This window comes from Athene cunicularia (genome assembly GCF_003259725.1).
Source record: "Athene cunicularia isolate RWA chromosome 7 unlocalized genomic scaffold, athCun1 chr7_part2, whole genome shotgun sequence".
NCBI classification, from domain to species: domain Eukaryota; kingdom Metazoa; phylum Chordata; class Aves; order Strigiformes; family Strigidae; genus Athene; species Athene cunicularia.
Window position 1 is genome coordinate 1063485 of NW_020799108.1, and position 15334 is coordinate 1078818.

The window sequence follows — 15334 nt, forward strand, 5'->3', positions numbered from 1 at the left end:
TGAAATGCCTCAGAAAGATTTTTTTGCTTCAAGTTTAAAATAAACATGGCTCCTGCTCAATTAATCCTTTAAAAGGTAAAATTTCACAGCACAGTGCAAACCCCTTGTCCCATTCCTGAAGACCACCCTGCCACAACTGGTAGCTGATCAAACAAACCTCTGGGATGAGAGGATGCCTTGAGGTTGCATATAGTCCTTTTACCTGCTCAGTACCCGTGTCCCATTGCAATGTGGGCATCAAAAATTCACTCGGTTCTTTTGTTGACTGATACTGAGAGAAGTTATTGCCATCTATGTTAAAATACAATAATAAATGAGTGAATGAGAATGGAAAACCTGTAGGATCCCTTGGTCCAGGCACACACCAGCTTACTTGCCCAGAGCAATCTGGCTGCCTTCTGGTTGCTGTTTGCCTCCCATGCAAAGGCTGCCGGGATGTGCCTCTGGTGGGAACACCTCATCCTGATGCTCAGCAAGTGGAAGGGTCCCCCAGCCCTAACCTTCCTGAGTGTACATGGCTACTCTGAGACAGAGACAGCCAAACTGACTTGTGGGCCCCTTGGGTGAAAAGCAGCCTGGCACAGAAAGGCAGAGCTGTTCGTGCTGTTGTCCAGAAGGATTTTTGTGTGGATATATGTCTCTTATTTAAACTTGTCTTGTGTCTAGTTCATAAATGCAAGTTTTTCAAATGCACAGTGTGTAAGGCAGCTGTGCCTGTGAGCAGGGTGGCAGATGGCTGGTTGACAGGGTTGCTTTTCTGGTAGCTTCTAACAAGCTGTAGAGGTCCTGGACTTAATTTCTGAAAGAAAATGCCAGCTTCAGTGGTTGCTTTTACTGTTTTCTTCCAGCTGGTGCATGCAACACTGACCTTGGCTGTCATAGTCACTGCCAACATCAAAATGTAGATGTGGAAGTAGCCACCATGGAAGGAGAGGGAAAAGGATGGGAGCGCACCCATCAAAGCCAGAGAGTAAACAACTAACATAGTTATTACCTCAGAACATAAGGCTTGTTGTAGCGTGACAGGTTTAGACAATAATGCCCTACGTTTTTTCAAACCCTGACAGGACAGGCACGCAGAAATTGGGATGATCTGCATGTTGCCAGTCTCTCCTGTCACCTGAAACACACTTGTGCACCTGGATGCTCTGGCTGTTTGCCTTGGTGTCTCACCGTGGTGGGGCTTTGCTTTGCTTTGCAAAAGGCAGGTCAAAGTGAGCTTGCTCCCTATGAGTAGACCACATGTGGAAGGAGTGTACTCTTTTCAGAAGGGAAAGAAAAATAAGGTTGTGAAGTGTAAAGTCTGTTAGAAAGCAGATGCAAACTTTCCTTGCTTAATTTGGCCATGGCACCAAAACAAATACTGTATCAGAGCACTGTTTACTTTCAGGTCTTTGGGCAGGTTTATGTGTTTGGCTAATTAAAAACCCAAATGAAACATACATAATATAGGAACATAAATTTGCTTTTCCCTTCTTTATGAGTATTATATTTCTGAATTTGTTTTGGGCTTTGAGAGTTAATGTGCACTACTTCATAGTGGCAGGCCTTTCTTTGGTTAAACATCTCAGAGACATGATGTGGAAACATCCAGCTAGTGTCAACAAGTGTAGCACGAACCTGGAGAGGGATTGGACCTGTCATTTGTGCAGTTTCTGATGCCCATTTCAGGCACCGTGAGGTTCATTAAAGAACCCTGCTCTTCAGGGAGCGGCAATAGGAGGGATCATCCAACATACAGTATCAGAAATGGCAAGTGACAGCTAACATAGCTGTCAAGATTTTTCGTCTTATTTCTGATCACCAGATACAGCATTTCACCCCCTCTCCAAGAGGTTTTAACTGTGTAGAAAAATGGCAACGGTTTTTGTCATACAAATGAGATTGAATTAGTCCATTCGGAAAACCCATGCTCATTTTTTCTGGGTGTTTTGCTGAGAAGCCCATGATTTTCCTCAACAGAGGGCTGCTGACCCCGAAGCTTTGCTACTGCCTGGTGTTTGAGCGTCACAATTATAATTAACCCGTTTTGTTGTTTTCCCCTACAAGGCATATTTGTTCAGAGGGCTGGGGATTGTTTAGGAAGTTAGTGCCAGTCCTCAGATGTTTGTGCTTTCTGGGGGCGGAGGGAGGGACAACTGCTGTTATCACAAGCTTGTTACACACTGTAAGGAAGGACATGAAGCAGCAAGTTTTTAAAGTAGTATTAATCTCTTCTGTGGTTTCAGAACGCCTCTGGGAGCCTCCCTGGATGAGCAAAGCAATCCTCTATTGAAGGGTAAGGAAAGGCTTTACCTACTGAAGTCTTTTGCTGGGAACAGTGCTTTCGTGGATGATCACCTGAGACCTCTGCTCTTTAGCAGTGGCACAAACCACAGCCTAGCTGGTATAGCTGAGTTATTCTCGTGAGTCAGTTGTGCCCGAGAAACTGGAGAAGGGGGAAAAGATCCTGAATAAGGCTTTCTGGAGAGTTCAGTAAGTCTTAAAAAAAAACCCTGAAATGTGCAGAATGGGGAGGTTGTAATTTCCTCTGAGCTGGCGAGCATTAGGTAGTCTTTGCCTCCAATAACTCTGGTTGCCACACCTGAAAATTTTACTATCTGAGCAGGTCTGAATACTAAGTTCAAAGTACAGTGAGAATGTGCAGGTAGTGACAGGGTGCAGAGGAATTAGTTGCTGTGCCTGGAGTCTTTGCTTCAACTCTTAATCTGGTACAGGGAGAGAGGGGAATGCCTAAACTGGACTCACTCGGGATCCCCCTGGTAAGATGTCTGGAGGATAGATAACGTAGCAGCAGATGTGTTGGGCAGTACCTCCAGATTCCCACTTGCAATTAATTTGCTTGCAGGTTGACTTGGGGATGTTTCTGAGCACAAAACTAAAGCGGTGTTGTAGTTCTCTTTCAAAATAATTTCTCTGTGTTCTGTTCTTAGTGTGTAATGCAGGGATTGTAAATATAGTCTGGTTATATCCTGCTGTATCAGCTGAAGCATCTTGCTAATATTTTCAGTTAAGCTATTGGAAGGAAAACACTGCAGCATTCTAGTTGTTGAACTGCTAACTGTACATTTTCAGGCATGCTGGTGAGAAATGGAGGAAGTTTTGAAGATGACTTATCCCTGGGAGCCGAAGGTGGGTGTGGCAGGATTGTGACTTTTTCTAACCAAAAAAAAAAAAATCTTCAGTCATCTTATTTTTATTTTGAAAGATACTATTTCCCTTTTGTTCAAAGGCAGTTGGTAAAGCTGGCTAGAAAAACAGCATGTACCACATAGAAAAATGCAGGAAGGTTTGCTATTTGTTTTTTAGACTGTTGCTGGTGTTAAACATTCTGGTCTAACCAGGTCAGAGGCAGCCCTGATTTCACTTCTGGCTCCTCATTTTAATGCCCACAGCAGCAGCAGAGCCTGGAGCACTCACTGAGTCTGTGAGAAAGTGGTTTCTTGTACTTGCTCTTCTTGTCCATGGGTTACTCTTGGAAGCTGTGCATGCCCCACTTCCACTGAATCTCTTGGGAGTGGCGTGTGGGGGCTTTGGAAAGAATGAATGAAATTCTGTCAGCCAAGAGGCAAACCTATTAAGGGCTAAGTACTTTTAAAAATAAAAAGCACCAAAGCTGAGTAAGTATTTTAGATTTGCCATGATATACAGCCACGATATACACTTCGCTGTTGCTAGCTGCTTGCCTTTTCTTTCTCTTCCCTTTTTTAAGGGGAAGGAGGTGTGTCTCTTCATGGTGGACGACTTTGCAGAAAAAGACTTTCAGCCTCTCTGTTGGTCATGGGCTAGAGGTGTCCATAAACAAACAAACTCACCATGGATCCTTTTCTAACAGCAGCGTTTTGAAATGAAATAGCAAAAAAGGGTCTCACAAACCAGGTCGTGGGGTTATCTGCAGGATAGATGATACAAGACAATATCTGTTTTCAGTGAAGAAGAAAAAAAAAAAAAAAGCAAAACCACTCCCCCCATTTATCTTTTAATGTTTTCTGCAACTTGTATAGTAGAAAGCCCTTTTTCCACAGCAGTCTTGCCAGTGGTGTTGAAGTAGTGGGACAGGGCCTGGAGGAAGGAAATACTTTTAATTTTTAAAGATTCAAGACTTCTGAAGAAAACAGTTGATCTGATAATGACCTTGATCTGATAATGATGGAGAAGCAGTAAATGAGTCCCTTACTGCAATAGATTAAATAGGATTAAATTTTTTTCTGACAGTCTTTTCCTCATGTTAGATTGCCTGCAGCACAAAGATTTTGTAGGAAAAGTTTCTTTGTAATGATAATCCAAGCTCTGAGCATGTGACCAAGAATACAAGAGTCAGTACATTTTAAAATGTCATGTTGCTTTTTCTTTTCAATTTTTCCTCCCCCTGTCATTCCCAGGGATTCCTATTTTTTATGAACCTTTAGCATGATTTAGGCAGAAGGTCGTTTCCCTCCTTTTCAGATGACAAAGGTCCCAATACGAGAATTGCTGGTTGATTTTCCTGGGTAAGGATGTGGGTGTTTTTGCTGGGCTTTGTTTCCCATCTATGAACAAGGGAACAACAGAGCTGCTTGGAGCAGTGCTGCGTGCCCAGCCAGCCCCTTGGAGGCTGGTGTGAATGGCCTACCCTAGTGCATCTGTGACTGCCTGAATCCAGATATGAGCCAGAGCCCTGTGTGAATGGTACAGAAGGCATTGGGCAGGGTCCTGTAACCCCAGTCCCTAAATGAGCTGTTAAAACCCATGGTTTAGCTGTTCACACTAGTTACCAGCTAATCCATGTAGATATGTTTACCTTCATATTATAGGCAAGAATATTAAAAAAAAAAAAAAAAAAAAAAAAAGATGTGGCATCTGCATTTTGTATACATTTAAGTTTCTTTGTGACACCTCTGAAAAGGAGAGGTGGTGAGATTTCCATGTTTTGCTCGAAGTTGCTGACTGTACCCTGCTGGCACAGTGAGTTGAGATGCAGAGTTTTCCTGGCAGTGCATTCGACATTACTTTGCTCTTTTGTAGCTGATTCTGAGGGCTGCTATAATATACGCACGCTCCTTGCCTGTCTCCTGGGGCGAGTTTGTTAATGTCGAGTCGCCTCTTTGGGGAACACATAATTTAAGTCTGGGGCTCAATCCCTGGCTTGACAGGGTATTGATTTTCTGAAAGAATAATGTTGCCTGGGATGTTCCTGTGTGGAGCTGGGCTGATCCAGCTGCAGAAAGTGCTGACTGCCCTCTTGGAGGCTGCTGACCAGGTGCTGGGTACCTGGTGACCACCCTCCCTTTGGAGCCCCCTGGACTGCAAGCGCAGCCGCTGGTCCCATCAGCACTGCAGGCTTCGCTTGGCTGTCGTCAGTGGATTGCATGGCTCGGGCAGCCGGGGCTGTGCTCCACGTCGAGAGTGGTCTGTGCTAATGAATGAGAAGACTAATGAATATAGTCTCAGTACCTGGCCGTGGGGCCAGCCACCTTTCTTACGTCGTTTACTTTCTCTACCAGAGCAATCCTCTCATGTCTGCTTCTCCTCCTCCCCTTCCTGCCCGGGAACAGCCCTGCAGCTGGTAATCGTGTCTTCAGTTACAAAGCAATAAATGGTTTATATAACAATTACTAGCTTACTGCATGTTACATTTCTAAGTTAATATGATTAATGACAGTATGTAAACATGTGTCCATGTGAGATTTTATTTTAAACAGCCTGACTAAACCAGATCATCTTTATATCAGCTGTATACTAGAAACCCTTGACAATCACATTTATACGGGAAGAGAAAAATCTGGTTTATGCAGGAGTATTGGTAAACGTGCTTGCTGCCTGCTTCTTCATACCAGTTGTTGGAACTGTAATTCTGAAGAGGTCTGTGTGTAACAACTTCTTGTTTCCTTACAGCTAATCATCTACAGAGTGATACCCAAATGGAAACATGGTAAACATCTTTTTGTTTGTTTGTTTACTTCAGGGAAATGTTTATACTGGAGGGCAGGAGGGAGAGGGGGCAGTGGAAGTCATGGAGGCTACCTCAGAACTAAAGCTCTTCTGCTCAAGTGTGTTTACATGAGAGGGAAGAAGATACAGATAACACAGAAACAGTCATTAGGAGGTGCAGAAAAAAAGCATATTTTTATTTTTTCAGCAGACTTGATGTGTAGATTTTGGGGTATCAGGAGGAAAACAGAAATGACAAATCTAAGTAACTTAGTATGATTTACCTTCTTTGACTCACTGGTCCCTCAGCATTTTCGGAAATTTCAAGGGAAAATTACCTTTCAAAGCAAATGTCCTTTGGGAGTGAGGCAAAAAAAGACTGAGAGAAAAGAGGCTCCTGCTTTACAGGGAGAGCTTCTGAATACAATGTGTGCTGAAACTAAAATCCCATTGAGACTTCAGCAAATACCAGCACAGCCTGTGTGGGCAGCATCCTTGCTATACTCCTCCTGAGCTGGGCTCCATAAATATGCTTTTAGGTGAATCCTCTGTCTTTGTTTTCTCAGTGGTTGTTCTGGAATGTGTGTGTTAGGATTCGTACAGCAAAATTCACGCTGGGAAAGTTTGTCTCCCAGAGAGATTGGCAGTAACAGTACATTTGAGCCCAAGGTACCCCCTAATGCTGAGGAATCTTCTCCAGATACAGGGAGGAAATAGTTTGGGGTTGGGAAAGAAACTGGCGGTCTGGGTTGGAGCTTGTCTTGCACCATTTCCTCCAGCCTGGAGCCTCTTCAGCTTCCCTGGCCACCTCCAGGGTAGCTCGCAGCCTTGCGCTGCTGGGGGGTGGCAGCTGGGGGTGATGGGGAGCTGCGTGCCGGAGGCATGGAGCGGTGGTTCTGTTGAAGAAGGCAGCAGCACGGGCAAGGCAGCGAAAGCAGGGCAGCGCGGCTTACCCGAGGCCAGGCTTCCTTGCTGGAGGAGGGTGGGATCGGAGAGGGTGGGGCAGCAAGGGGAGACCAGGGATTTGTTTTCTCAGCTTGTATTTGCCTTCAAATTCTTACCGTCTATGTACATTTGTACTGAGGCGTCCCAGGGTTCGCTTTTGTTATTGTATTTCAATAAATGACATGGCTAATATAAACCAGATAACGCTGAAGGGGAAAAGAGAAATTCAGCAGCACTGGAGGCTTAGCTCTCCTCTGAGACAGAGAACTGAGTCCCGGAATGAAAGGGGTTTATCGCAGGAGTCTTTGTTTGTGTTGACAGCAATGGTGTGCTGGCAAAGGAGAGGAGGCTGCAGTTCCACCAGAAGGGGAGAAGTATGAACTCCACCGGGTCTGGAAAAAGCAGTGCAACTGTTTCAAGGTAAAAGAGTACTATGCTTTGAAGGTCATGGCACAGTTCAGTGGAATCTGGCTGGGTCTTGCTGGCAAAACTTACTACTTCTGTTCCTCAGTTAAATGGACTTGGTTTGATTTCTGTGCATTGTTGCATGTAGTAGCTGAGACGGGAATTTTCATTTGGTTGCTTGAAAAACTGCTGTTTGTTTTCAGTTGTGGTTTGCAGTAAATACTGACAAATGGGCCTAAACATTATAAACATCTGAAATTTTAATGACATTTTAAAATCAGAGCTCTGCAGAATAAGGACTGACTTTATAAATTACAGGATTGAATCCAACATGTGTCTGAGCCAATGGCTCTGGTGATGGGAATCAAAACTTCAGATGCAGAGATTTCCACAATTATTTCCTAAAGTAGGCTGAGGTGTGGGAGTCAAAAGTTCAGTAGATCAATCTGGCTACTGGGCTGAATTAGCAGTTGAACAATGGGGACTGGGTCTTAAAAGGAAACAAGCAGATAATTAACATCTTCTCATTTGTCTAGTGTTTCTGAATTACTGGAACTTTATGAGGAAGATCCTGAAGAAGTGCTCTATAACCTTGGGTTTGGAAGAGATGAACCAGATATTGCTTCAAAAATTCCAGCGAGATTTTTTAATTCATCTTCATTTGCCAGAGGGATAGATATCAAAGTGTTTTTGAATGCCCAGATACAACGCATGGAAGTGGAAAATCCAAATTTTGCTTTAACAAGTAAGTATGTTTTTGAAGCAAAGTTTATTTTAAAGTTTTTTCATTATGTGAACAACCCCAACAGAAGGGGTTGTTCTAATACTCTGGCAAGCCTCCTTTACAGCCTGAAGACCAAATTCCATTCAGAATCCATAATAAAACCTTTGCTTGGTCTTAAAAATGGCAGGAGGTGATCATCAGTGTTGTACACCTTGGGGTGAGGGGAAGGGGTTTATAGTGGGGGAGGGAAAGGAGGAGTATCCTCTTAAGATATACTGCCTTGTGGTTTGTATCATTCCTATCTCTTGCTCCTGATCTTGTCTTCTGTTGTAGCTTTAGAGCACTGAGACAGATAGCAATATCCATCTGTTTCTTGTGTTCTTCATTATCCGGGTGGGATTTTTGAAAGCTGTCAGCAGCGACCTACTTCTGTTGTTGCTGAAATCTGGGCCAGTATTTCTGTTGACTTGGACATGAGCTTTGTTAGGTCAGTATTGAGCGCTGCTGAAATGAGAGCATAGCTGAAATGTCCTCTTGTAGTTGTAGATGGAGAGAGCAATGCGAGTAACCCTTTTCTTCCTAGGATTTTGTAAATTAACTTGCACTTGCATACCCATGTCCCTTTTTTACTTTGGGAAAACTTTCCATACTGTTTTTGTACATTTAGTAAGGACTCTTGAGAATGTTTTCCCATTTTTTCATACTGTGTGGTATCGCTTTCATGTTACAGGACTATGTAGCGTAGGGGCCCTCGTATAAGTAGGAGATTTGAGGGGGGTGGTGGGCGGAGGTTATGATGGAAATTCGCTCTCCAGATCTAAAGAGCTGTCTTTGAGAATTCAAACCATCACGTAGAGATGGATCAACAGCTCTGGGATATGATGTCAGCAAAAGTCCTCATAAACTGCCTTATGTCTTGTTCTTGTGCAGGTCGTTTTCGTCAGATTGAAGTGCTTACTACTGTGGCCAATGCTTTTTCTTCTTTGTATTCTCAAGTCTCTGGGACTCCGTTGCAGAAAATTGGTAGTATGAATTCAGTGTCTTCCAGCAAAGAGGCATCCAGCCCTCCCCCTTTAAATCGCAGCAATACAGCCAGTCGGTTAATGAAAACCTTGTCAAAGCTCAATCTGTGTGGCACACAGCAAGCCGATGGTAGTGGCTGTTCAACTCCTTCACCTGTTGAAAAAGGGAAAACTTCAGCTGAACCAGGGAGTGAGGAAAATGATGTTAAAAATGAATCTAAATTGTCAAAATACTCTAAAAAGAAAGACTCTCCCTCTTTTTTGGCTACTGTAAAGGAGGAGATAGCCAATAATCAGATAAATGCTGCGGAAGCACATAAACCTGCAAACATTCCTGCTGGGACTGATGATAAGCAAGAGGATACTGTGCCTCCAGCAGATGTGCAAAGCAGCAGGTTGGCAAGTGCCCAGGACAGACCATGTGAAGAATCTAGTCTTTTGGACTTGCCAAGCCTCAGCAGCAGTTCCAGCGCATCCAACAGCAGCACCCCGACTCAAAGGCTGCCCACGGCATCACCAGGTAGAGACCCCTGCGCTCCCCTCACAAACCCGTCCATAGTAAATCTAATGCTGCAGCAGAAGGACTCCTTTGAGATGGAAGAGGTAGGTGGAGATACATAACTTTGTTTTTGCATATGGTTTACGTAACTTTCTGGCTGCCAGCAGAGGAATGTTCCCTCCTGTGTAGTTGACAGTGTTTTCTCCAGGAATACTTTAAATTCTCCAAGTGATAAGACAGTTACTGCTTGCTCTCTGTAAGCTGCTCTAATTGATCCTCGTAATGAAATAACTTGCTGCTGCTGTTGTTGTTGTTCCTGAGTCAGCAGGAAAGTTCTCATTCATCAGCAAGCGCAGGTAATTGTAATTACTGGCATAACTGTGAGGAACATTTCCCGTGGAGGCAGATCTAGATTAGACTTTGCATATATAAAGGCCTTTGGTTTTAAATTTTTACTTTGCTTAAATTACTAACTTCAAGTCATTATTTTTGTTACCTAAAAATAAATTCAGTTTATTAACTGATATTGATTAAGGGTAAATTTGTGGATGGAGCCAAGAGTGTTGTTGCATGAATGGGAAAGAGGCTGTTGTGCAGGGTGAAGTCCTTATCTCGTGCAATTTTTGGTTTTGATGACAATCTACAGTATGTTGATTTGTTTGTTGTCTGGAAATTAGCACACTGAAAGTTGCTGTTTAATATGCCTTTGGCGATGGCTCAGTTACAAATTCAGTGCTAGCTGCCTTTTAATATCTTCATAAATGCATGTATCCATTTTTTGATTGATAATTGTCCCAAAGGGATTTTAATTCCTAGATAATTGGAAGTGCTTTGTTTATTAGGCTAGTAAACACACAGCCTGCAAATTCAAGAATGCAATTTTTTTGCATAGACTCACACCTTGAATTGTAAGATTTGTCCAACTTAAATTAATAGGTGTTTTTATGGACAGATTTTGAAATGGCTCATGTTAACAGTTCAGCACTTAACTTTTTTGTCTATCTGAAATAGATATGTAAAATGAAGGATTGTGGTTTCTTTGGTGAAATGAGTGAAGAAAGCAAGTGAATAGAAAACCTTCAGTTTTACAGCAAATGATGAAGTGATGATTCAGTAGATACTGTGTCTAGTGTCATATAAGCTCTTTAGATCAACTAATGTTGTAGCTGAAGGCACTCATTAAGTAGAAAAAGGTAATCCAGCCTCTCGTAGTTCTGCCACTTTTTTGTGCATGTCCTCACTTACGCGTTTTGTCACCATCTGCTGAACCAGAAGAAAGGTCTGGTCCAGTTGAGAGGGGAAAAAAGAACGTAGTGGGTTTTGGTTGTGTTTTTTTGTGTGTGCTTTAGTTTTCAGCTGGATAATTTTCTTGATCCAGTGGTGGTGTAGCTGCACAGATGTTTGAGTTGGCACAATGGGAGGTGGCTGAGTGGCAATGCATTTTGCTACACATCCCAGAGGAGAAATCTCTTTTCTGGTGCTCTTGGGCAAAGTTAAACCAACCTATGTGTGTATATATATATATGTGTGTGTGTATATATATATATATATATATATATATATATATATATATATATAAGTACATGTAAAAGGAATGGAATTTTCCTTCAAAGTAAGTTGGACTGTAAAGGGTTATAACATGAAGAAGACTTGCTGAATTCTGCACAAGCCAAATGTGATGTGCTTGGGAAGTTTTAGTTGACACACGTTGCAGTGATGCCAGGGCATAAACACAGCTGTTTTGGCAAGACAACATGCTATGTGGGATGGGTTTGTGGTGAATTTTTGTTTACACAATATAAAATATATCAACTGCCTACAGATCCCTGGGAGGGAGGGATTTGCTTTTGTTGAAGAAATTTTAGAACAATACCTGGCAGCATGATTTTGTTTTGGTGCGTCTCTAAGCAGGGTATAATGAACAATAAACTGTATTAGAAACAGTGACAATAACTCCTTCTCCCATTTTCCCAACTTGGCTTGGAGTGCATTCATACACATAAGAAAGATGACAGATATATCAAGGAAGCTTTTTCCATGCTTACTAATGTCTTGGAGGTTTGAGTGCCCTTCGGAAGTCTGTGGCTGTGAAGATAGCTAGCGCAGGAGTGAGTCAGGGCAGGATTTCCCCCCAAACACCCACCTCTGAGGTGGCCAATTACAGTCCTGAGGGCCATTTACCAGCATCAATATTGGCTGAAGGGACAGGGAAGGAGAGGGGAGTGCTTCTGCACGCTTGTGGAGCGGTGCTGTGCTGTGGACGCAGCCAGGATGCTGTCTGAGCCAAGCAGAGGAGGTGGGGCGTATTGTGATGAGAAGAGGCTTAGTTCCTAGGAGGCTGCAAATTTAGCCATCAGAAACTGTCAGGGGGTTTGAGCAGATCAAGACAGTCTTTCCTGGAAGGCCAGTCTAATCAAAGGGCCTGTAAGATTACTTGCTGTTACTTTTTTTTTTTTTCTTTTTAAATTTTGTAAAATTTTCCCCAAACTTAAATGGTGAGCTACTTCTATGCTCACCTGCATTTAGACAAAATAAGGATTTACCCCTTTGGTACAACCTTCATTTCCTAAAGGAACAGAAGCCTTTTGATTTATTGTGCAAGAGTAATGCTGCTCAGTTATTAATGGTGAAAAGTTCCGGCGAAGTACTTCTTAAAACCCTTGTAACTGAGAAAATGCACCCTTGTGGCTGCTATACACATGATATCAATTCAAATATATCTGCTTCGTTAGCCAAATACTAATTTGGCCTTAAAACCATCAGTATCCTGAATTTGCATTTTTTTAAATTGATCAGAACTGGAGATGAAAATTTCATTGCCTGGTAATTTTGAAATTAGACAGACAGCCCATTCAAAGGAAGAGTTGGGGGTGGTTGGATTGGGGATTTTATGTGTGTAGACTTGCATGTGAACCATTAGGATTTTTTCTGGAGCACATAAAAGAGAAAACATATTCTAGGTTGAGCTAAACAAAGGCCTCCCTGTTGAGATTTTAGGCATATTCTTTTCATTGTTCTAATGGTTGTCTGACAACTGCTTTCTTAATAAGGCCGTGTTTCACAAAGTGATTAAGTAATAGGATTAATTTTCATGTAGTTTTAAGTTTCCCAGTTGAAATATGCATGGCTCTGAATACATTATGTTCCTTTCTTTTGTACTGGAAGACAGAATAAGTATTTCCATGAGTGGTGGTGTGGTGAAGTCTAGAGTAGGGTCTGGCAGGGTCTGGGTCCTTCTGGAAGATTGGTGGCTTGTGGGAAATGGTGGGGCAGCAGATGACAATCCTTAGGTGCTGACCTCTTGATGCATTTTTCCAAATGCATTTTGCTTGCTCTTTATATTCAAATGAGGAATCAAGAGTGCAGAACAGAAAAGACAGTTGTGTAAAGGTGGTCAAACGTGTTTTCACAGTTACTTCAATCTTTTGTCAGAGAGGAACTGAGAACTCTTGTTGTCACAGGATGCGATTTCCAGGTCTTTTTGCATGATGAATGTAATCAGAGGGGAGCCCTGTGCTGTGAGTGGGAAGTGCTGTCCTAAGGATTTTTCTACACTGTTTTTCTACAGGAGCATTGCTGAGTACCCGATGAAATACCACGTTGGTTCAAGCAGATACAATTTGCTCCCTCAATCAGTATAGGCTGTTGGACTAGAGAAAAAAAACCACCACAACTCACCCCCCACTCCCCCATGCGAAGTGTATATAGCTTGACCATTCTTAAGCACAGGAACATATTCCAGTTGGCCTGACAAAATTTTCATCTCCTCTTCCCATTAGATCCAGAGTACAGAGGGGGATCTACCACATGTTCCAGCTTCTCACCAACTGGCAGTGACCAAGTCAAGGAAAGGTGAGTAGACTTCAATTCCTGGGAGACAGCTGTCTGCTGAGTGTCCTTCCCTCCCTGAAGTGCTGATTCAGATATTTCAAACATCTAAAGTTTCTTTTCTCTTTAGAAATAAAGAGATCTGGGATGCTTTTTCAGCTAAATCACAGAACTTTACTGCGAAGTGGCAACAAAATTACAGGCAAGACAACAGCCCTATAACCTCACTGGCTGTTTTCACTTTTGTACAATTGATGATAGCTCAAAGGGACTGAAATGTTAATTCAGATTGTGTGGGATTTTTTTTCCCTGACAGATCCTGTAATTTAAGATACCCATTTAAACTAAAATCATATTATTTTAAACCTAAATTGCATGATACATCCAGCTTTTTCCTATGTGCTATTGCTCCGTCTGCAAGCTGGCTGCACATGAGTGGTGTCTCTGCACCCACATGGAAATTGTAGCCCTTCACATAGGAAACTGTGCTCTTGTGGCTCGCTTAGTTTGTGCTTTCATCTCAAATTCTTATTAATGTATTTTATGGCTTGGGAGAGGGACAAAGCCAATCTTTAAGTTCACTTTGTGATTGGTACTTTGCCCAGTGTTGTTAAGTGAAGTCGATTCTCTAGCTGTTACATGTAATTAGAGAAGAAATAGAGCTGCTTGTGTTTAGTGAGATGTTTAGCTGCAATCAATTTCTTGGTGAAACATGACTAGCATCTCCAGATGCTAGAGACGCAGAAAAATCAGTATTAAACGGAGATCATCTTACTTGCCTTTGTACAAATGAACTGACAGTCTTGTGAACTGTCAGCTGAATTGCGTTAACGTGGTTGAGAAGGCTCTGGACTACGCACTGAAGGTTAATGCCTGGTTATTAGGGATAGCTTGTGCTACTAGTTCAGCAGTGTCTTGCACCACACAGCATTGCACTTGCTAGTCTAACTCTGTTACAAACATAGGCCACCCAGAAGGACTGCTAGAAACTCTGTGTCTGGCTGTTCCCGCGTTTCTCCCTTGGCTGTATTTTAAAGTTCATGATTACATGCTTCACGTGATTACATATGAAGCGATGCACTCTTTACAGGTCAGGTCTCTTGTTTGCCCATACTTGGCAGTTTCAGAAAGAGCCTTTCAGAGAAAGGCAACTTAAGGAACTGGGAGCTGCAGTCAGGGAGGAGAAAAATACATTATTTTATCTTCTGAAATGCTAATTTTGTGTTTCTGTTCCCAGTAGCTACCTTACTCTCTTCTTCCTGCATGCAAGGAAAAAAAAAAAAGTCAGGTGGTCCTGTGTGTACCTGCTGAAAGGTACCAGGAGTTCTAGCAATGGGTCTTCAGTATGGCAGAAGCATGGCGTGCTGGCTCATGTTTCCCATCTGTTATATTCCACCCATTTCTGAATACACTTGGCACAGATTAGCGATGACACTTCGTTACCATGCAAGTATTGTCTAAGAGTTTTCTTGTTAACTAACAAGGATGTCAATGCTGATGTGCTAAAAGTTAGTCTGAGACCAACATTTTATTTCACCTGGAAGATGTGGAAAGCTTAGGTCCTTGTCTTATGTGGGTTTCAGTAAAACTGCCAAGAGGGAGAACATTTGGTGGAGAACATAGCCAAAACATTGAAAAACAGTAGAATTTTTTTTACAAGTTGTGCAACATGAGACAATGTAGTGGCCTGTTTTTTCAGAGTGGGTGCTCACCAACTTTGAAGGCATCCCAAGATAATGGTCACATTAAAAATGCTGGCCATTGTGTCTGAATGTGAAATGCCACTCTCACTAGCAATCTCTTGAGGTGGGATCGGCATGAAATTCAAGCACCAGCCTTCTGTTGCAATGTGATTTCAGTTGATGATCCTCATACAGACCCATCTCTTTCAGTGGTGTTGGCTCTACTGTATATAAGCACCCATAAATAAAAAGTTCGTTCCAGATGAGTGCTTCCACTGAAAGAATATGTTTGTACTCCTTTTTTTTTTTTTTTTCTTCA

The 15334-nt window shown here is 42.4% G+C and overlaps 1 protein-coding gene across 1 annotated transcript in view; it reads left to right on the forward strand.

Moving 5' to 3' along the window:
• The first annotated feature begins 2151 nt into the window (after positions 1-2151).
• The window catches only part of ITPRID2 (ITPR interacting domain containing 2), a 35292-nt gene continuing 22109 nt past the window's right edge, over positions 2152-15334 (forward strand). The window contains exons 1-7 of the mRNA XM_026853252.1: positions 2152-2278; positions 3076-3132; positions 5875-5911; positions 7177-7275; positions 7797-8005; positions 8915-9609; positions 13285-13357. Of these exons, the coding sequence (XP_026709053.1) occupies positions 3078-3132; positions 5875-5911; positions 7177-7275; positions 7797-8005; positions 8915-9609; positions 13285-13357 (1168 nt within the window). The 5' untranslated portion in view covers positions 2152-2278; positions 3076-3077. The remainder of the gene's footprint in view (positions 2279-3075; positions 3133-5874; positions 5912-7176; positions 7276-7796; positions 8006-8914; positions 9610-13284; positions 13358-15334) is intronic.